This window comes from Dermacentor variabilis, chromosome 3 (genome assembly GCF_050947875.1).
Source record: "Dermacentor variabilis isolate Ectoservices chromosome 3, ASM5094787v1, whole genome shotgun sequence".
Lineage (NCBI taxonomy): Eukaryota > Metazoa > Arthropoda > Arachnida > Ixodida > Ixodidae > Dermacentor > Dermacentor variabilis.
In genome coordinates this window covers 191009205-191032712 of record NC_134570.1, presented here as the reverse complement: position 1 = coordinate 191032712, position 23508 = coordinate 191009205, and the positions used below count along the sequence as shown (strand labels likewise).

General features: G+C 46.9%; 1 protein-coding gene across 3 annotated transcripts in view; it reads left to right on the top strand.

Moving 5' to 3' along the window:
* Nab2 (Nuclear polyadenosine RNA-binding 2) overlaps positions 1-23508 on the top strand; it is a 157141-nt gene that overhangs the window by 8536 nt on the left and 125097 nt on the right. For all 3 annotated transcript variants that reach the window (XM_075686761.1, XM_075686758.1, XM_075686759.1), the window contains exons 5-6: positions 8136-8357; positions 17607-17761. In XM_075686761.1, the coding sequence (XP_075542876.1) occupies positions 8136-8357; positions 17607-17761 (377 nt within the window). The remainder of the gene's footprint in view (positions 1-8135; positions 8358-17606; positions 17762-23508) is intronic.

Below are 23508 nucleotides of genomic sequence, written 5' to 3'. Positions count from 1 at the left end.
TGCGCAGCTTAGCCGTGTCCGGGGAAAGGGGTATCCTGGGGGTTGAGCCGATGCCGGGTGTTCGGACCTTTAAGGCGCCCCGGCGGAGGCAACACACCTCTTTGGCCTCTGCTTCACGTAGACAGCACCCCCGGACTGGCCCACCCGGGGGAAATCGGTAGTCGCCTCTTCCTGTCTCTCTCTCTTTCCTCAAACCTTCGTCTTTAACTCTCACTTTTTTATCTTTCCTGTCTTCTCTGTTCCATTTACTTCCTTTCTCCACGGCGGCAAGAGTTAACCTTGTGTGGCTATCCTACCCACACAAATAAACTACACTACACACACAAATAAACCGAACATGATTTGGCCACTTGTCCTGTGGTATGAGCAATACTGTTGGGATTATGACATTCCCCACAAAGTCCTCCAGGTTGCCACGAAACCACAACGGTTGGCCCTATGGTACAATTTCACACAGTTGTGCGACTGGACATTAACAAATTTAAAGAAAAGAAACACTCCACACGAACACATCATACAAGAATTCCGTGCTCTTCAGGACAAGTATCAAAATCACATGGAATTCTACATGGATGGCTCCAAAACAAAAGAACACGTGGGTGTAGAGGCCGTAACAAAAAATTGGGAAAGAAGTATTCGTCTACCAAAACATGCTTCTGTTTTCACTGCTGAAGTTTATGCTGTATGGGTTGTAGTTAAAAAGATTATCACTGGCAAGCACAAAAACACAGTCATATACATTGATTCCTTAAGTACACTGAAGGCTCTAAATCTGAAATCTGAGTGTGAACCCTTGTTTAGGGCCATACTAAACATGGTCGTGCTTAACAAATATGGGAGATCAATCCACTTCTGCTGGATACCAAGTCATGTTGGGATACCGGGTAACGAAGCAGCCGATAGATGTGCATCGATGGCAGCATACAAAGACATAATAAACACAACACTTCCATATAAAGATAGTATCCATGCCATTAGGAAGGCCTTAACGTCAAAGTGGCAACATGAATGAGACCATTGTAGAGAAAACAAGTTATATCTCACTAAACCCGTACTTGGTGAGTGGAAGTCGTGCAACCATCAGGAGCGCTTCTTTGAAGTAGTTCTATGCCGACTATGCATTGGGCACACACACCTCACACACAATTATCTAGTACTTACAAAAGAAGACGTGCCAACATGTGAAAAATGCCAAGAACAACTAACAGTCATGCATATATTACTCACATGCACACACATTGAAGTACAAAGATGAAACTTTTTGCACAACCTATATCAAATGCGCATACCTTTACATCCTGCTTTAATTTTAGGAGATGATTCGATAATCCAATTACCTGACCTGCGTAAATTCCTAAATGACACTGGCTTTTTAAACAAAATATAGATTAACACGGCCTTTCTCCTCTTAAATAGTATTATAAAACACCTCGTGTTTGGCGCAGCATAGCCTTAGCCGCTTTTGCACCACTAAACCACATTTAACCAACCAACCGACCAACCCAGTTCCAATTACCTATACCAGTATGCCGCTATGTATGGCAGGCACCACTGAGAAAAAGACTAACAGCCACACAATGATAAAAGCTTTCTAGAGCCTGAAATTGTGGAAAATAATGGAAACTAGTACAGTCGAACCCACTTATAATGATACCGGTTTTAACAATATTTTGGTTATAACAATGAGAAGCTGCTGCACCGTCAACTTTTGTATGTTTTCCATGGTGAAATAACCTGCTTACTACAATGCGCCGATGCCGCATTATCGGTTATAACGATGAAGTCTGGCTGCTGGGTGTTCGAGCCAAAACGTAGTGAAATGCAAAATCCTTGAAAAGAAAAAGAGAAAACGAGAAATTCGAGTCGCTGCGCGATGGGCCGCTGCTCCAACAGCCGCCGCGTGCTCATTTTCCAGCCATCTCCGTGCAGCTCTCTTCCGTTGCCCTTCCACCCCTCCGAACACGAATGGTTTGCGCCAATAGCTCTACGCCACCCCACCCTCTGAAATACGAACGGACTGTGCCAACTGCGGTGCTCGCAGATTGCTTGCGTGTTGCTTGCTGGCTCCTCATTCAGCACAGTTCTGTAAACAGCTTAATTGCTCGCGTTCGTCTTTGTTGCGTCAAAATCGTTCCTGGCCACGTGGTTTCTCAACCTCATTTGACTAACAGTTGGCTTGACTCACTGCAATAGCGGAAGATGGCCGATGCGCCCGCTGATCATCAGCAATGCACGACATTGCTGGTGAAAAGAAGGCGCACGGCTATATATTTGTAAACTAAGTGCTTCTAACTGATCAAGCGATTGTTGCGAACGTGCTTGCATCAGATAGCGATGGCGACGACAGCAGCGATGATGCGGTAGGGCAGGCTGCCTCAGCATTGTCCTCACAGGAGGCCCGGCAGAAGATTCAGTCCCTCCAGAGCTTTGTTTTTGCAAGGAACCTTCCGCTGCACTATGTGGAGCACCTGGATGCCTTGGAGAAGGATGCCGGCATGCTTCGCGTAAAGCATGCAAGGCTGATGGACATAAGGTTTTCTCGTGCAAGCCAGTGAGAAGTACATGGCGAGATGCTTGTGGCGATCTCGCCTCGGCATTTATTCTGGATTTCTCAAGCTGACCGGCTGCCGCAGCAGCCTTCTCGAAATTTTTAAAAGGCTCCTTTTGGGGCCACCAAAGCAATGCCTCGGCACTGCTCACATATCGCTTGCCACCTGTGCCACATTTGCACTTGTTACAGCATTGCCATTCTTTAATGCCGACAGCTGCGGCTTGTTACACACGATTGGAGCGCCCAGGAAGTAGTTAAACGAGTGAACACAATTTGAAGCCGGATGGAGGAAGGTGGTGGGAGGGGCACTGGCCTCCCCACTATTACAGTTTTCTCACATCAGTTCTGCCACCCCCTATTTTGATTTTTTCATGCAACCCGGTTATAACAGTTATCGGTTATAACAAAGGCATTGTCGTGACACTTGAATATTGTTATAAATGGGTTTAACTGTATACAGAATCTTGTCTGAAATATCAATGCAATTCCTGAAATCATCATTATGTCCTTGAATACCTCGCTCACCCAATACGAATGGGTGCAACTTGCACTTGCACACTGAGATGCCTGCCTCGAGAAAACAATAAATGTTGGAAAGATCCATAGCTTTAAACATTGAGACACTAAAGATTAAGAACGCATTTGTCCATGCTGAAACTGCAGTGCTGCCATGCCAGTCCTGGTGTGCTAATGCTTAGATATGTGCTTTGACCCCTGTAGGAACATGGTATGCTGTCCATGTCTGTTCTTTTTGCCATATTGCTTTATGGATCAGTGCTGGAAGTAACGGATTACAAATACATGTAACCTTATGCATGTATTACCCACCGTGGTTGTTTAGTGGCTATGGTGTTGGGCTGCTAAGCACGAGGTTGTGGGATCGAATGCTGGCCACGGCGGCCTCATTTTGATGGGAGCTAAATGCGAAAACACACGTGTACTTAGATTTAGGTGCACTTTAAAGAAACCTAAGTGGTTCGAATTTCAGGAGTCCCCCACTACGGCGTGCCTCATAATCAGGTCATGGTTGTGGCACATACAACCCCATAATTAATTTTTTTTATGTGTGCATTCTCTCGAGGGGTCTCTAAACCATCCTGAGCTCGAAAATTACTTGCTTAGTTGCCGGTGTGTACTCCTGCACCATGTACATAAAGCCACATGAGTATTCTTAAATGTTGCAGTAACAGCAGAGTTACAGACGTTTGATGAATGAAACCGTGGCCACCACTGGTTCTCACTCTCCTTCACTGGCCTCCCCACTCTTTCTCTCCTCTTGCCACATACACTCACCAACTCTACGCAGTGCAGCAAAAGCTACAGGTTGCATTGGCTCACCAGAAGAAAGGCTGCTGCATTTTCTGCCCCTAACCACTCTCTGTGTGAAGCTGAGTAAATGGAAGCTTCGTAAAAGGTTCAGTAGCGCACAATGTTAGAGCCCCCCTCCATTCTCTGAACACAGTGTGGCTCGTCATTTTGATGCGTTAGTTCAACGACCGACAAATTGACAGTTTTTACTCTTGGTGAGGTCACCTGGAACACCCTATTGACATTGCAACACGCAAAGGATACACTGGAAATGCCAGAAAAGGAGCACAGGCTTTCTTTTTTAATTTGTGACTTCCCGGGCAGTGTTGCCCTAATATTTTTAAGTTTGTTGCTAAACGAGGATGAAAAGGTTGCAAAACTTCACAAGGTTGCCAAAATTGTCGCTAAAACTAGATATGTGCGAATATTTGATTCGAATCAGTTGATATTCTATTCTATACGAAATACACTTTTACTGTTCGACATTCAAACCGCCGAAAATTGCTGTTGTCGGTTCATTATGTCAGCTTCGCCGCAATACAGCCGTGCTATGTGGCGAACCATACAGCATGCATTGATTACGAATGTATTGCAGTGAAATACTCGTGAAGTGAAGCATACCTAAAGTAAAAGGGTGCGAATTAGATGGTGCTAACTGTCCAAAAGCGCTCTGGGCCTGGCAAAATTTGATGTTGGAGCCATCGATTGTTGGACCCTTTGAGGGCAAATTCTTTTTCCGGAAAATGCACTGTGTGCACCGTGTGGGGCCACTGCTGGTGCTTATGGCTACTCAATGCCGTACTGCATCTTCTTGCGTTTGGACAACACAAGCCACCAGTTGAAAACTTCTGTGTCTCCTACTAATCTGGCTAAGTGCATAAAAATGCAATGGCTAACTGGGTTAAAAACCTGGCTTTAGAAGCAAGGAAAATTTCGACACCAAGGAGCCAAGGTATGTAAACAACAAAAGCATTTGAAAAGACTCTTTCCTTGTCGGCACTGTGGAAAGACTTTGATAAGCTCATCAACCAGCAATAATGTTTACTTGCTTGGGGCATAAATTTTCACTGCCACAAGGACAGGTTCAAAGATGAAATTTTGGGCCATAAAGGAGAACCGTGTGATGTGTGGTTTAAGCATGGTACTCACTGTTGGTCCGACTTGCAAAGAGATACCTGCCGATAGTAAGCGGCTCTTGTCGGTATGAACTGTGACATTCAGGAAGTTGGTTGCTGCCCCCCCGAACATGTTGAGTAGCTGTCGTTACTTGATGACAACATTAAATAACTGCAGTTGTGATATTGTCCAGTTGACTTCCGTTAATTTGATCCTGACAAGACAAACAAAACTGGTCCAATTATATGGCAGGTCGAATTAAACAAAAGGAAGAAAAAGTGCTGAAACATGTCATTAATTCATTTGGCAGTATTTGCCTTTAAAGTTATCTTGACAAATATGGCCATGTTATGCAGTGAAGCATACCAAGCGGGGGAAAAGTGCCACTGTTTTGGGATGTAGCACATTCCTTAATTTACACGCACATACGCCATCTACAGTCACAGTATGAGCACCGATACAACCTAATAAGTTTGCCGGCAGCTCTTTAGAGTTTTTGAAAGACCTCTGCTTTTTGTTAGCTCTAAACCTCCCCTTGACTTTCGGAGTTTCTTTTTCCATCTTATTGCTTTTCTTTTTGCTATCTTTTTCAAAACACAGATAGTTTTTCTCTACTTCTTGGTGCACCACGTGTGCATGTGTGTATAATTAAAAAATGCAAACTGGTTGTATGAGACCGTTAGGTCTCATACGAGACACACATGGTGAGCAGAACAAAGGCTTGAATTGTTAGAGCATTGTCAGAAATGTCTCTGAATGGCTGCCAGATGCTTAATAGGCATCTAGGTGCTCATACTGGGACCAGAGATAGTGTGTGCTCGCATGTATAATTAAGAAACGCTTATTATTTCCTGTGACAGTGGCACCATTCCTTTATATGCTTCACTTCACTCACTTGTGTATGCTTTACCGCAAAACATGGCCATATTGCGGCGAAGCTGACCAGCCAAGCTCGAATTTTCTGGTGAAGGCCAATCTTGAGATTTAAGTAATGGAAGTTCAGACACACAGAAGTTTATGGGCCCCAGCCAGGACCTTAGGTTGGGATCGTATTAATCAAAATTCAATTAACTGTAGTTGAATTAACAGAAACATACTGTACTAGAGAATTTTGTTGACCACAAAACACAATTTTCCTGTACAACAAACTTGCTTATTCTTTTTTGTACCTCTGGTTGGGGAGAAAAATAGCATTTTTACACAACCAATAGTATTTGTATTTGAAGACTATTTAGGGGTGCGACTCGTGCACCTAGTGGCTCCATTTTGATACAAATGGAAATTCCTGCCCTAACCTGCGCCAAACACAGAAGGTTGACCGACATTGCACCACGTTATGCCACAATGGTTTTGGCATGTATGCTCCGGCAGTGGCCATGAACAGCGAGTGGATTCATTCTCCCAAAAAGTGTGCAGCCATTCACATTCCGCACACCATGCGACAGCGCCTCCTGCACAGTTTATCGTAAATTTTGCGCTTTTTACACTGGACTTTTCCGCGCTTCCAGTAAGTTGCCAAAACGCGTGCTGCTGTCTGAATGGCCAGGGCGGCTGTATTTAGAGTGTACTAGAATACGGTTGGGAGTGGGCGGAATGGCACGGCGATCCCTAGCTGTGGTGCAAAACAACAAAAAGTAGGCTGACGGCACTGTGTGCAAACTAAATATTGGGGAGGGGCGTGCTGCAGAGTATTGAGCAGGTGGGCATCTCTGTCCCCAAGGCTGATGTAATGTAAAACTATTTGAATCTGTTTTTATGCCTATATGGGCGAGATCTGAGCCATTTTGACCAATCACAAAGGGCTGGCGGATTGGAAAAAAAAGTCAGTTTCGCCTGAAAGGCGAAGCATCGATTGCGATATCAAATTAGTAGACAGCTATACGAAGTAAGGATAGTAGTTTTATCAGCCGTATAAACATGTAAACATTCACTTACTAAATAAATTAACAAGTATGTTGTGACACGCGTGCACAAGCAAACATGAACACGTTTCACTCGATGACTGCGGAAACTCGCTGTTAAAATGGTGGAGTGAGTAAGTGCGGCAGCAGCGGCGAGTGAATTGACTTTTGCGCTGCTTTGCTTCTGTGCGAATTAAGTGGCGAAAACACAGCACACATGAAGCTATAAGCACTCGCCCCTCTGTCCCCATCCCAGATCACTTTCAACATTGGCTGCGCCATATGCAGCAGCTGCTGGAGTAGAACCACTCCCTCCCCTTACCCCTGGTCTGCGACAGAAGACATTGCGCTGCCTCCCCGCTTTCCTCCCTGTGGAGTTGCCTAAGAATGCTAACACTATAAAAATGTCAGGCTGTTTAGGGGCCCTTTAAAACTGGGCAAAGCCAGTGTCTATGATTCAGTCTAGTGCAGGGTTGGTCAGACAACTATTCAACAGAGCCTCAAAAGAATCTGGTGTGTTAGGAGCTGTGGCAAAACAAGATTTTGCAACTTTCCTGCCATTCACTGCATTCTGACTGCTGGTCCACCCTGCTAAGAAACATTGGTTTAGCATCCGGTAGTGGTGGATGCATAAATATATGAAAACTGCAAAGTTTGGCAAAAGTAGGCACAATACTGAGTATTGAGTAGCTGGCTGTGAGCCTGAGTATTGAGTAGCTGGCTGTGAACTGCACGTAGACCCAAGAAGAGCTGTGGGGGCCCCATAAGCCTCAGTTTGGGCATTTCTCTCTAGTGCTCAGACTGACTTACAATATGCTGCACAATTTGTCTGGACCACGGGGTAAGAAAATATATCAGGTGTTGACACTGCGCACGTGAGCGCGTCCACTTATGTAAGCCAACGCCCGGGTGAGACTGTGACTGCATTTTGCAGCTCCCTCTATGACGGTGCTGACCGGGCTGACCACAATCGAGCCAAACATAATCTGGCTGCGAGTGAGCAGCATTTTTGCAGGCGTTTGGGGGAGAGTGTCAGCACATCTCTATATTGTTCTTACACTGTATACTGGACGGAGCAAGTTCCAGGGTACTTGGCATCTCCATAGTAGTGTTGGTGTCTTCCTATGTGGTATTCATACGTGGTCTTAGTATCTATGTGGTTTCCCTATGTAGTATACCAGCACAATTGGCATCTCCCTATATGGCTTAGTATACCATTTCTTGGAAAGAAAGTGTCTTGTGGGCTTTGTGCTTTCCAGAAGCCAAGCAACGTGGCAAGGAGGAGCAGCCGCATGCATTGCTTCCTGGTGAGCCCATACGGCCGGTGCTGCCCCCCCACCTGGACACTACCCGGCAGCAGAAGTCGGAACCAACACCAATTGCACCCACTGTAGTGGTGGCCCCTCCGCCCATCAAAGAAGAGCCGTTCCTGCCAGAGTACAGCGACGAGGTCCTTGCCCTGAAAGCGGAACCTGAGCCAGGTGGGTGTGCAGCTGATTTTTATTGCAACCTTATATTGCTCTGTGCACTACCTTGTATCGAACAGGACTGGGGAAGTTGCAGTGCAATCTCTGAGGTATCATTGTGGCACATGAAACTTATGGAAGGAAGATGCCATTACTGTGCCAGATGGGCTTTCATCTTTGTCACAAGATACCAGCAAGCACACTTCATTTATGTGAGCAGCCACCCACTGCAGTAGCGCATCGGCTATGACGTTGCTTCGCTGAGCTCAGGATTGTGGGTTCCTGGCCTCTGCAGATGTGTTCCGACATGTGTGGAATGCCAAAAACTCTTGTGTACTGTGCATTGGGTGCACGGTAAAGAACCCCAGTTTGTCAAAGTTAATCCCGAGTCCCCCACTGCCATGTGCCTCATAATCAGATTGGCATTTTGACATGTAATATTCCGGAGTAAAATTGTTTAAATGTGAACCCAGTGCAAATAGATGAAGTTAGAAGTCTGGCCAATCCATACCAATCCAACTACCGTATTTACTTGATTCTAACGGGCCCTCGATTGTAACACGCACCCGTTTTCTGTGACCAAAAAAAAAGGAAGAAAGAAAACCCACCCTCGATTGTAACGCGCACCCATTTGCCATGACCTGAAAAAAGAAAAGTCCTTACAGTACTCAATACCTAATTCTTTCATACAGAAATACAACTTTCTCTCATTTGGAAAGAACAAAAAATTTACTCCCAATGCACTATAGTTGCGATAATTAAAAAAAGTTGCAGTTTCACCCGAAAGGCGAAGCATCGATTACGATAGCAAATTAGTAGACAGCTATACTAAAAGTAAGGATAGTAGTTTTATCAGCCGTTTAAACTTTTAAACATTTGCTTACTAACTAAATTAACAAGCATGGTGTCATGCGCGCACAAGCAAACATAAACACGTCTCACTCAATGACCGCGGAAATGCTGGAGTGAGGAAGTACGGAAGCAGACACGAGGGAATTGTCCTTTGTGCGGCGTCTCGCTTCAATGCGAACTAAGCGATGAGAACACAGCACGGTGCGCCTAGATGCGTAGACTCTTGTCTTCGTCGCAGATTGCTTGCAAGATAGGGGCCGTGCGGCTGCGCCGTACGTAGCAGCCGCCGGTGTAGTATGCCTCTCCTGTTTGCACCAGTCCCGCACACAAGTTTTTGGAACTCCGAACGCCCGTGATGTGGCCTGATTTCCGTTTGTCTCCGCACACGTGATCGCTTTCCTTTTAATTGCGGCATTGTGATGAACTCGGCATGTCATTGCAGTCGGCACTTCCATGCTGATAGAGCAAATGCAGGAAATGGGAAGACAGATGGTGCACTAACCTATGCCAAAGGAAGCATTGCCTAAGCACACATACTACGTACAGCACATGGAGAAAGCTACGGCAGCTAGACTCGAAGTGCGTACGAGGTGGCCATTTTGAAATGCCGATGGCGGTATGGTAACGCAGATTTAGGGTCGTACTTGATTCTAACGCATACACAATTTTTGGACCCATTTTATTGGAAAAGAAGTGCACGTTAGGATCGAGTAAATACGGTATGTTGTAGTGCAGTTTACCAAGGAGGTTGATTTGGGAGTACTTGTTGGGCTAGCTGGTGATACATAACTATTAGAAGAGAATAAAAGCGTACAGAGGAAGGAGCCAAGCTGAGTTGGTAGTGGCACTTTTCCTCCCTCTGTGTGTTTTTAAATTGCGCTCCTCATCTAATGGCATATAGTTAGTCAATCAACCAGGGTGTGTACCAACTGGGAAAACTGGGAAAAATCGGGAATTCTCAGGGATTTTGAGTAGTCTGGGGGGGGGGGGGAAAGTAAGGGAAAACTCAGAGAATTTGTGCCTCTATCAGAGAAAATTAGCTGTGATTTTATTGAAAGGGCCGCAAGTCCTGGTACTGCAACTCGAGTAACAGACAGGAAGCGTAATGAATTGTCTTTGACGGCCTGTCATCTTCTGGAGGAGTGGCCAGTGCACAGTCGACGACCGACTTTCCGGTTTCCCGATAATTTGGACGGCTTCGCGGCACCGCCACATACCCCATAGAGTCAATGTATCAGAACGTCTGAAATTTCGGACACAAGAACTCTTCGCCGTCCCATTTTCCGGACGATTTGCCGTGACCACAGGTCCGAAACAGCCTTAATCAAATCCACCACCACTGACATTTTGATTACCTCGCTGCCTCTAACCAGCGCTCGCACGCAGATCCGCTGGAAGCCGTAGCCACTACTGCGGCAACGCTAGGCCTAGCTGCTTTGACGTTCGCTATGAAGCTTCTTGCCGTTGGGTGCCGTGTTTTTTATTGAAAGAATTCGTTGCTGTCAGCAATGGCACGGACTCTGCCTTTTTGGTCTTCGCGATTAGCTTAGAAGCTTGGAAAGCACGGTGCGTTGCATAATGCCGGTTCCTGAAAGTCAGCTTCGCCTCCGTACAGAAATGTTACTTGGTGAAGCATACCCACGAGTATTGCAGTGAAGCTTAACAAGCGTGGGGAGGGGCTATTACCACGGGGCGCAGTATGTATTCTTAAATATACACGCGTGCACCTGGTATTTCCTGTCACAGTACGAGCACCGATATGCCTAATACGTGTACCGACAGGCCTTCAGAGCGTTTTCGAATGTGTGCCTGTGGCGGTTTAAGCCCTTAAGGGCAGTAAATGACATGCATTTATTTTTTCCAGCTGGCCGATTTTTCAGACGTTTTCACAGTCCCTAGGGAGTTCGAAAAATCGGACGCAGACTGTGCAACTGACCAAGAAGATGCTTCAAATGGTCCATGGGGCTAACGAGTGGCGGAAGCAGGGCAAGAACAGAAAGGACCTATGCATTGATGAATCAAAGGGAAAGGGAGTGTGCCGCCGCTTCTTTCAAGGAGCTTGAGCTCAAAAAACAAAGTGTTGTCTGACGCCGAGATGAAGGTGCTCCTGATCCAGACCAAAATAAACTTTAAAGCAATGAAACGCAACACTGAGATGTTGTGCGCGGGCTGAGAGTCTGTCAGGACAGTTGAGGTCGACACACCAGTGATTGAGAGAGAACCTCACTTCTGACAGAGTTCGGACCTCATACGAACAAGCTTGCTATCAGTTGATAGAAATAGCTCATATTCGAAAATATTTGCTTCTGTATGCATCTCCTTTTTATTCGTATTTGAGAATGTCCGACTCGATTTGCAATTTTTTTCGGATATATTTTATTTGCTGAGCATTTTACTAACCCCTCCCTTTTATTCTCTTTTTGAATAACATGAACACTCCTCTTTAGTATTCAAATTGGATTAAGTCGTGTTTTAAAATTTTTGTTCATATGCTTACTAGAGAGTGACAGCATCGGGCGATATGGTTTCAGCCTGTCTTGACATAACACATAGTTCTGCATCACTCAGGGAATTTTGCAAAGGCACTCAGGGAAAACCTGAAAAACTCAGGGAATTTGGAAATGACAACTTGGTAGACACCCTGATCAACACCATGTGGGCAAACTGAGCCAACGTCTCAGTCAAACAACTCAACATGATAATGGTTATCTGCACTACTCAAAAGAATTTATTGTATCAACCAAGATGACGAAAAATTTTGCAGAAATCACGGAATAGCATTTTTGAAGCTGTAATATCTCCAGAACGACACAACCGAGCGCCACTATCTTGGTCTTGTCAGAAAGTGTATTTCTCCGTCTTCCAATTCCCTGCATTGGATATTTCTTCGACGCATAAACAAGCACAGAAAAAGGAAATGATTGAAGGTCATTCTGAAGTCGCCAATTGGCTGTGCTCACTGCATGACTCCAGTGTGCTTCGCCATTAGTCCGCCGCTCGCGTCGTCTGCTCTTTGCACTTCACGAGCTATCGATGTCTCGGCCACCTTAATCACAGCGAGTGTCAAAACGGTTGCCACACACACATCGCAGAAGCATAGTTGATCCCTCCATTTGTGGACGTTTCAGACCTGCTGCTGAACATTCCAAGCATCGGCGACACAGACTTCGCGGGCAAGCTTCATGTGCGAAATTTTGGACACGTGGCTAAGCCTTTCAGCATTGGTGCTTCTGAATTAGCGACCAAGCCCTTTTCGAATTTGCTCATCGGCATCTCTGACTCTATGATCAAGCACGTATCGTGTGAACTACAGTCGCTGACCGATTTTCCGGACTCCAAAAATTCGGACACGCCCGATTATTCGGTCAGCTTCGCGGCACCGCCATTCCCCCGATAGACCATAATGTATTAACAACTGCCGAAAGTTCGGACACGTTGCAACCTCTCGTCTGATTTTTCGGACACTCCTTGAGCCAACTCGATCGAGAGCATCATGCACCGACTATGACCGGCGCATAGTTCGACTTGCTGAACGCCATTTTTGTTTTGAACAGAGCCTCCTTGCTGCCCCACGAAGTGGCGCTACTGGAAATCCCCGCTCATCATCATCGTTTCTGCCTGGTTCGATAGAGTGGCTCTACAGCAATTCCAGTTTCAGCTTAGTAAGCCATGTCAAGACAATCCAGCAGCTGATTTGTTTCTTCGCGCACAACGCTGCGAGCAGGCTACGTTTTTCGTTTGTGCGACTGGTGTTGGCATGGTGGTGTTTGCTTTGTATGCTGTGTCGAGGTTTCGGTGATCCAACGCGGCGTACAGAAACATCGCGTCAAGTGTCTAATGGCGCCGACAGTGCCCGCGCAGACTTCGCTGGGGAATGCCGGCAAGCGGGTGCCGGGAGGCCTAAGATTTGTCGCCTTCCGATGTGCTCCCTACTGACGCGGAAAATGTTCTGCCAAGGCCTGTGCAGTGGTTGCATTGCGATTCCGGACACCGTCTCATTTGACAGTTTCACAGGTGCTGACACTGCAGTACTGACATGCGCAGAACTCAACGACGGCGAGATCATTTGTCAGGCTTCTGCTGCACCGCCGGGCGAAGACTCCGAGTCGGAAAATGACGCACAATGTGCTACGCTGCCGTCGCATGCGGAGCGTGCACAGTGACTGTGCTTTCAGCCACTACCGTACGACCCTCTCCGAGATTCAGGCTTATCTGACTGCGCGTAAACGGAACAGCGTGCAACAGGGCATTCACGATTGCTTCAAGCCTACTGCTGAGCCCGAATAAGCGCGTGGAAATAAAGGATTTCATTTTTTTTTCTTAATCTGCTTTTTCGGACACCTGTTTATTCGGACATTTCCGCAGTCCCCATGAGGTCCGAATAAACGGTCAGCGACTGTAATAGGACACGAAACCATGCGGATTGTGTGCGAAGCCTTTCAAACCACGGCTAAGCATTTTGGACATTGTACGTGCACTCCTTTCAACTCGCGGCTAAGCATTTTGGACATCGTACGTGCACTCCTCACACCTGCAGCTAAGCATTTCGTGCATCGGCACCTCGGTATGCGAGACTATGAACATTGAGCCTCGACTCCTCAGACTCGTGTCTATAGGCATCTGTGCACAGGCACCTTGGATTGTGTGACTTAAGCACCTTGAGAGTTAACTTCTCATGCCCGCTGCTGGGCATTTCACGCATAGGCACCTTGGACTGCGAAACTAAGCAAATCAACCGTCAACTCCTCAGACCTGTAGCTGGGCATATCACACATCGGCACCTCGTAGTGTGCGACTTAGCACATCGAGCATCAACTCCTCAGACCAACTGCTGGGCATTTCGCGCATAGGCACCTCGAACTGCACAACTAAGCACATCGACCGTCAACTCCTTGGACCCATGGCTGGGCATATCACGCATAGGCACCTCGGACTGCCCGACTAAGCGCATTGAGCATCGACTTCTAGGACCCGCAGCTGGGCATATCACACATCGGCACTTTGGACGGCATGACTAAGCTCATTGAGCATCGACTGCTGGACCTCTGGCTGGGCACATCGCAAATCGGCATCTGGGAATGTGCAACTAAGCACATTGAGCGTTGACTTCTCGGATCCAAGGCAGAGCATATCGCACTTCGGCACCTCGGGCTGGCGCAACTAAGCACATCGAACATAGACTGCTGGACCCGTGGCTGGGCATATTGCATATCAACACCTGGAACTGGTCGACTAAGCACATTGAGCATCGACTGCTGGACCCATGGCTGGGCATATCGCAAATCAGCACCTGGGACTGTGCAACTAAGCACATTGAGCATCGACTCCTTGGACCCGCGGCTGCGCATATCGCACATAGGCACCTCGGACTGCTCAACTAAGCACATCAAGCGACAACTCCTTGGACCAGTGGCTGGGCATATTGCACATTGGCACCTGGGACTACGCAACTAAGCACATCAAGCATCGACTGCTGGACCCGTGGCTGGCCATATCGTACATTGGCATAAGGGACTGCGTGACTAAGCACATCGAGCATTGACTGCTGGACCTGTGGCTAAGCATATTGCACATCGGCACCTGGAACTGCGTCACTTAGTACATTGAGCATTGACTCCTCAGATCTGTGGGTGGGCATTTCGCGTATAGCCACCTCGGACTGCGCAACTACTGTATTTACTCGAATGTAATGCGACCACAATTTAACGCGAGGGTAGGCTTTCCAGTCAAGCTAAAAAAAACTAATAAAACCACGAATATAACGCCAGATGAAAGGAAGAAGAAATGGTACCTTTATTCAAGAAATCACAATTAGGAGACAAGTTCTCTTGGGAGATCCTGTTCAGAGATGGTTTCACTTTTGCAAAGTTTCGAGTGACCCGTCACCAAAAACTTCCCCGACAAGGGTTTTTAGTGCTGTGCCAAGCTTGCTGTCAGTGCCAAGAGTATTGTCAGCCGGAAACTTAGAGGGGATCGGTGCCGGGACGAGCCAAGCCTTGCGAAAGCAATACTATCTCCGAAAGTGATCATCTGAGAATCATATCATCTTCGACCTTGTTTGAGATTAACTACTTCTTAAGAGGCCGCAAAAACATTTCATTTGGGGGCACTACCAGGTCAGTACAAGGTCCATAGAGCCCTTCCAGCCGGCCTCGGATTTAAAGAGGGCCTTCCGTTGGTCTTGCCATCCGTTAATCATTGAATTGTTGACGTTGAGCCGTCGAGTCACGGTGGAGTTTCCCACCTTTTCGGCCATCAAAATTGGTCATCTCTCAAAGCTCTCGAAGTGGGCATCCTACTGAATGCGCTACTTGCCATAATGTCACGAATAAACGGAGTCGAAGCGCGAAAGACCACATTGTGCTGCAGTACTTTAACCGTAACACCAGTTACAAGCACAGCGAAAATGGCTTTGATTCCAACCAAAACCAATTTTTGACTTCGATCGACTTGTTTAGAGATTGGATTGAGGCGTACAGGTTGCCAACATAACAATAAAAACTGCGAGATTTAGGATATTTCTTCTAAAATGGTCAACTTTGGTGTTATTCGTATGTAACTCGAGGGTCGAGTTCAAGCAACGAAAATCATGAAAAAAATGCGCTTTATAATTGAGTAAATATGGTAAGCACATTGATCGTCGACTCCTTGGATCGGTGGCTGGGCATATCGCACATCAGCACCTTGGACTGCACGACGAAGCACATTGAGCATCGACTCCTCGGACCCACGGCTAGGCATTTTGCACATAAGCACCTCAGATCTACAACCAAGCACATCACGTGCTGACTCATTTATCATATTGTCACAATATTTTGTAACAATATCTGTCATACCACGCCTTCTTGAAGAGAACCTCATCCTTAACTCTGTTCACTAGGCCCCTTGAGCTTGCACAGACACCTGTCTGCAGAAGAAAGGCATCAGTACAAGGTGGAAAAGCACGTAGCAGCTGCATTGCTGCCAATCTATCAGTGCCCCTTCTTTTGAGAGCCTTCGTTCAGTAATATGGCCTATTCCAGCAAAGCAAAGTAATGCTTCACTGATCTCACTGGTTGGAAAAGTATGGGAGAGGCCTTTGCCCTGCAGTGGGCGTAACCAGGCTGATGATGATGATGATGATGATCTTGCTGGAGATGCTGTCAATGAGGAAGTCTGCAGGTAGCACACTAGAACTATATTCAAACCCACTCCAAGTTCTGCACCTCACTTGGTTTGAAAGCAAGGCACCATGCTCTTTGTAGAAAAGCAATAAAGAATGCAATACGTACAATAACGAGTGGAGGATGAAGGCATTCCACACCAGAGGCCACATGTCCAAGAAGCCCTGCATCACAAACATGCAGTTTTTCGACCCTGCCTGTCGGAACTGCTTCCAGATATAGCGGAACATTTTTAAATTGCGGCACTGTTACAAAAAACTTTTCGAACCTGATCATGGTAAAAACACGTGAAGAAGCAGAACAGAAACACAACACGTGAAGTACCAAAGCACGGAAGTGCAACCAAACTGAGTGCATGGCAGCGCGTGCCCCACTCGAGTCCAACCACGGCAATGACACAGCCTTCAAGATGAATGAGCGTCTGCTGCGCACGGATTTCGGAAGCTATGAGCATTTTCAAAGCATGCCTTTAGGTATGAGGCATATAGCATAAACAGCATGGCACAGGGTGTGCACTTGCACGTGGGTTGGGGCAATACCAGGTGCCACGATGGTGTCGCTCTCATTTTCGCACAATTGTCTGTACGCCACCACATGCATTACACTTGTTTCAATGATTTGAAATGATCATCTATGTCCTGCTACCATGGGAACAATGGCCGCTCAAGCATTCCTATCCGTGTGACCTGAGTTGGCGAGAACGCTGCACCATGTGCTGCCATCACGCAGTGTTACTAAATAATGGGCAGTTACTATGGCATTATCAGAAGGTCACGGTTCAGCGGCACTTAATTTACACATTGGCTGTTGCTTATAATGCTTCGCAGAGATGTTTTACCTTTCGAACAATTTCGGAGAGCTATTGATGAGTTCGTCATAAACGGCTTCAACTGCAATTGAGACAAGAAATCTTGAGGCTCAGGCAGTCACTGTGTTGCCTTTGTCATTGTTTGAGAAAGAGCTCTATTATCTGTCACAATGCAGCATGTGGCATTCACTGGGAAGGCCACATCTGTACAGCTTACTTCTATCATTGTTCTTGGTTTTGCCTTCCTCTTGTTCGTGTTTTGCTTGGTTGTCTAGTGTGTTACATCATCAAATGAGTCATGTATGAAGTGTGTTTTGGTTTTTAGTAGAATTTAGCCCAATGAAAATGTGCGTCTTCTTCCCTCTAATGTCCTCTGTCCCATGTTTTACTCCCTGGCTACCACAACAGCTCGTCTTAGCTTTGTGTGCCCTTGTTGTGCAGACGACGATCTTGCTGATGACCTGCGTGCCATCGTTGAGCAAGCACCAGCAACACGGCAGAGGACAGCTAGCAGTGGAGCGGGCAGCAGCAGCAGCGTCTCCCTGGTGCGACCGATTCCCAGGATGTCTGCACCGGAACAGACATTGACGTCTAAGGTACACAAGGCATGCAGACACTAAGCTGAAGCTTTAGCTATATTCGTGATTTCGTAGGTCGTGTGCAGGAGGGCTGTGGAGGCTATGTGCCTCTTGTGAGATCGATGGCGGCACTTCGAACAATGCTCTTGTGGCATTGGACAGAGGACTCATCTTTGTCATTTACAAAGCTCCGACTAGAGTAGCTGCATTTTCATGTGTTTCCTCGCGTTTCTGACTGCATGCTCCCATAACATGACATCCTCCAGTTACTATCTGTATATTTAATTCGTTAGCAACCCGCTGTGGTTCCTTAGTGGCTACGATGTTCGGCTGCAAAGCACGAGGTCGCAGGATTGAATCCTGGTCACAGCAGCCACATCTCGATGGGGGCGAGAAGTGAAAAGACCTGTGTACTTAGATTTAGGGGCACATTGAAGAACCCCAGGTGGTTCAAATTTCCCGAGTCCACCACTAAGGCATGCCTCATAATCAGATTGTGGTGTTGGCACATAAATCCCCATAATGTAATTTTTTTAATGCGTTGGCATTCTTAGGGTGCTTCTCACACTTTCTGGGGGCTACCGTACCTACCTACCTACCCACCCACCCACCTACCTGTACGTACATATGTATGTATGTATGTATGTATGTATGTATGTATGTATGTATGTATGTATGTATGTATGTATGTACCTGTGCATTTAATTCTAGCGGGTCATTCGATATCTTCAATGAAAAAAAATTGCATAACTGACTGTACAGTCAACAAATATTTCATTACTATGTAATAGTGATGGGTCACTATAAAATGTACAGAGACATTCTCCCACGTTGACTTGCTTCCTATGAAGTCTCCAGCACCTTGACATAAAATTATGTAAATTTCACACATTCATCGACAGTCGATCATAATTCGTGACTGAGGGGCTATGACAGCCTTGTCAGTCATCTCCTCATGTCATCTACATCCGTGCAAATGAACTCGTTGATGCTGAGTCTACCTGGAACTTTGTTTTCCATGGCACATACCGTATTTACACGATTGTAAGTCGACCCCTTTCTTAAAATTTGAAAGTCTGAAGTTGGGGGTCGACTTACAATCGAAACCAAAACATGGCCCCGCCAAAAAAAAGCCATACCAACGAGAGCTACAACGTAGTTACAATTTTATGTTTGCTCTATGGCCCTACCCGTATCTTTCCGCTATCCCGCGTGTTTGTTCGCTTTTCGGAAGGGTTTTTCAACATTTTTGAGAGTCTTACAGTGCATGCAACACTCATGGGGGGGTGTCGATAGTTGATAAAAGCGCCGCTGTTCCCATTTGCGGCGGCACCCTCAGAACGGCGGCGCTTGCGGGGAGTATCGGTAGTTCATGGAAGAGCAGACACCGCTCGCAGGTTTCTCTTTCTCTGTTTAAAGGCATTGGTATTGGTTTGACTAACTTCTTGACGCGCTCCACTTCGGCTACGTGCTACTTCTACGCTTCCCCAGTCGTCATGAGTGCTGCAGGCCCACTAATCTTTCGGCACTCGTTCAAAGCAGCGTTCAAGAGGGCTGCCACCCTTTACGCCGAAGAAACAAATCACTGCGCAGCGGGCCGCAATTTCGATGTTTCTAAACGGGTGGTGCGAGAGTGGCGACCGCAGCGAAGCAAAATTTTCACCTGTGTGACGGCAAGTGAGAAATTTCCCACATGCCGAAGTATGGACGCTTTCCGGAGCTGTAGGCTAAGCTTGCGGCGTACGTCGCTGAAATGCGTGATCGGTCCCTGCCAGTGAAGTGCGACGTGATCATAAAATAAGCCCGGACCTCCGCCTTAATTTTAAGGTTCTGCTCCGCCGTGAGTACAACGAGTGGCTGGCGGCAGAAGACTGCGAAATTACGCCAACCGGACCTGTCAAAAGAGCCTCCCTGACGGCTGCGTGTGGTTGGGTGCATTTGGCGTGGGCTGCTGTTCTGCAAGATGTCCGGTGCGGTCGTTTGCCAAATTTGAAATTTCGCTGGACCACGACGCGCTGTGGGACCGCAGCAACGATGACGATGGCAGCACTAGTGAAGACGAGTAGTCCAATGACTATGTCAGCTACTAATAAATTTTCGTTATCGAATGCGCCCTCGGTTTTTTTTTTTTTCCGGTCAAGCGATATGGGGGGGTCGACTTACATTCGAGTCGACTTACAATAGTGTAAATACGGTAGTTTACTCCTCAACCCATGCGTTGCTCAGTGATGGCGGCACTGTTATCGAGTGTGCCTTTGAGCAAATCTTCCTCCGGTGCTGCTGGATCAGCGCATGATGCCTGCTGAGTAGCATTGAAGCCAGCATGCTTAAAGCAATTTGCATTCACGGCTGGACATGTTACAACCCATGTAGCAGCCACCATCTCAAGTGCCATGAACAAGTCCGTGTCAGCGGGACGCTTGACCAGGAGGTTCAGCAGCAAGCGCTGAATCAGCCTCTCTCTGTAGGGGTACTTGATGCTGCGAACGATGCCTTGGTTCAATGGCTGCAGCACAAAAGTGCAGTTTGGTGGGAAAAAAACAAAGTTCACGTTTACTATCTCCAGCTCATCAGTATGATGGGCACTGCAATTATAAAAAAAAGGCATATTCACCTGCCTGCCTTCCGCATGTCTGCATCAAAGGCCTCGAGCTAGCTGCCAAATATGGCCCTGGTCATTCATGACTTCAGGTCCACTGTGTAAGGACAGGGTGTCTACCAACCGGAAAAACCGGAAATTCTCAGGGGTTTTGAGTAGTCTCGAAAAACTCAGGGAAAACTCAGGGAATTTGTACCTCTATCAGGGAAAATTAGCTGTAACTTTATCGAAAGGGTCGAAAGTCGCGGTAATGCTGGCTCGAGTAACAGACAGGAATAGTAATGAATCGTCTCTGATGCCCCGTCGTCGGCTGGAGGAGTTGCCAGTGTACAGCCAACAACCGACTTTCCGGATTCCCCATAATTTGGGCTGCTTCGCGGCACCACTACGTACCCCATAGAGTCAATGCATCAGAATGTGAAATTTCGGATGCCGGAACCCTTCGCCATCCGATTTTGCGGACGTTTTGCTGTGACCGCGGGTCCGAAATGGCATTAATCAAAGCCACCACCGCTGCCATCTTGATTACCTCGCCGCCTCGAACTGGCGCTCACGCACGCAGATCCGCTAACACCCGTAAACACCACTGCCGCAACGCTCGGCCTAGCTGCTTCGACGTTCGCTATGAAGCTTCTTGCCATTGGGTGCGGTGTTTTTTTATTGAAAGTATTCGCTGCTGTCAGCAATGGCACAGACTCCGCCTTTGTGCTCCTTGTGATTGGCTTAGAAGCTTGGAAAGCACGGTGCGTTGCATAATGCCGGTTCCCGAAAGTCAGCTTCGCCTCTGTACAGAAATTTTACTTGGTGAAGCATACGTAAAAGTATTGCAGTGAAGCATAACAAGCGTGGGAAGGGGCTATTGCCACGGGACACAGTATGTATTCCTTAATTACACACGCGTGCACCCTGTACCGTATTTACACGAATGTAAGTCGACTCGAATGTAAGTCGACCCCCCCATATCGCTTGACCGAAAAAAAAAAAAAATAAGAGAGCATACCCGAGGGCGCATTCGATAGCGAAAATTTATTAGTAGCTGACATGGTCACTGGACTACTCGTCTTCACTAGTGCTGCCATCGTCATCGTTGCTGTGGTCCCACAGCGCGTCGTGGTCCAGCGAAATTTCAAATTTGGCAAACGACCGCACCAGGACATCTTGCAGAACAGCAGCCCACGCCAAATGCACCCAACCACACGCAGCCATCAGGGAGGCTCTTTTGACACGTCCGGTTGGCGTAATTTCGCAGTCTTCTGCCGCCAGCCACTCGTTGTACTCATGGCGGAGCAGAAACTTAAAATTAAGGCGGAGGTCCGGGCTTGTTTCATGATCACGTCGCACTTCACTGGCAGGGACCGATCATGCATTTCAGCGACGTACGCCGCAAGCTTAGCCTACAGCTCCGGAAAGCGTCCATACTTCGGCATGTGGGAAATTTCTCACTTGCCGTCACACAGGTGAAAATTTCGCTTCGCTGCAGTCGCCACTCTCGCACCACCCGTTTAGAAACATCGAAATTGCGGCCCGCTGCGCAGTGATTTGTTTCTTCGGCGTAAAGGATGGCAGCCCTCTTGAACGCTGCTGTGAACGAGTGCCGAATGATTAGTGGGCCTGGAGCACTCATGACGACTGGGGAAGCATAGAAGTAGCACGTAGCCGGCAGTCAAGTGGAACGCGTCAAACCAATACCAATGCCTTTAAACAGAGAAACTCGCGAGCGGTGTCTGCTCTTCCATTAACTACCGATACTCCCCACAAGTACCACCGTTCTGAGGGTGCCGCCGCAAATGAGAACAGCGGCGCTTCCATCAGCTTTCGACACTCCTCCATGAGTGTTGCATGCACTGTAAGACTCTCAAAAATGTTAAAAAACCCTTCCGAAAAGCGAACAAACACGCGGGATAGCGAAAAGATACGGATAGGGCCATAGAGCAAAAATAAAATTGTAACTACATTGTAGCTCCAGTTGGTATCGCTTTTTTTGGCGGGGCCATGTTTTGGTTTCGATTGTAAGTCGACCCCCCAACTTCAGACTTTCAAATTTAAAAAAAGGGGTCGACTTACAATCGTGTAAATACGGTATTTCCTGTCACAGTATGAGCACCGATAGGCCTAATACATGTACCGACAGGCCTTCAGAGCGTTTTGGATGTGCCTGTGGCGGTTTAGGCCTTAAGGGCAGCCAATGAGATGCATTTATTTTTTCCAACTGGCCGATTTTTCGGACGTTTTCGCGGCCCCTAGGGAGTTCGAAAAATTGGACGTGGACTGTGCAACTGACCAAGAAGATCCTTCAAATGGTCCGTGGGGCAAACGAGTGGCGGAAGGAGGACAAGAACAGAATGAACCTACGCATTGAGGAATGAACGGGAAAGGAAGCGTGCTGCCGCTGTTTTGAAGGAGCTTGAGCTCAAAAAACAGTGTTGTCTGATGCTGAGATGCAGGTGTCCCTCATCCAAACCAAAATAAACTCTTTAAAGCAGTGAAACACAACACTGAGGCGTCATGCGCGGGCTGAGAGTATGTCAGGACAGTGGAAGTTGACCTACGAGCTCTTGAGAGAGAATCTCAATTGTGACAAAGTTCGGGCCTCATACCACTGAGCTTGTTATCTGTTGATAGAAATAGCTCATATTCGAAAATATTTGCTTCTGTATGCATCTCCATTTAATCCATATTTGAGAATGTCTGACTCAATTTGCAATTTTTTTCGAAGACATTTTATTTGTTGTGCATTTTACTAACCCCTCCCTTCTATTCTCTTCTTGAATAACATAAACACTACTCCTTAGTATTCAAATTGGATTACGTAATTTTTAAATATTTGTTTCATATGCTTACTAGAGAGTGACAGCTTCAGGCGATATGGTTTTAGCCCGTCTTGACATAAAACATAGTGCTGCATCACTCAGGGAATTTTGCAAAGGCACTCAGGGAAACCTGGAAAACTCAGGGAATTTGGAAATGTCAACTTGGTAGACACCCTGAAGGAGCAGGCAGCATATGATTGCCCTTGAAGCAGTGGCTGTTTGTCTGTGCCATCCATGTTAGCGTGCAACACGATTGTCACACACTGCTTGACATTTTTTCCCCCATGGCATTTCCGACTGTGTCCTCAATAAAGACATTTTGTAGAATAAACCCGTCTCATCGGCGTTGTAGATGT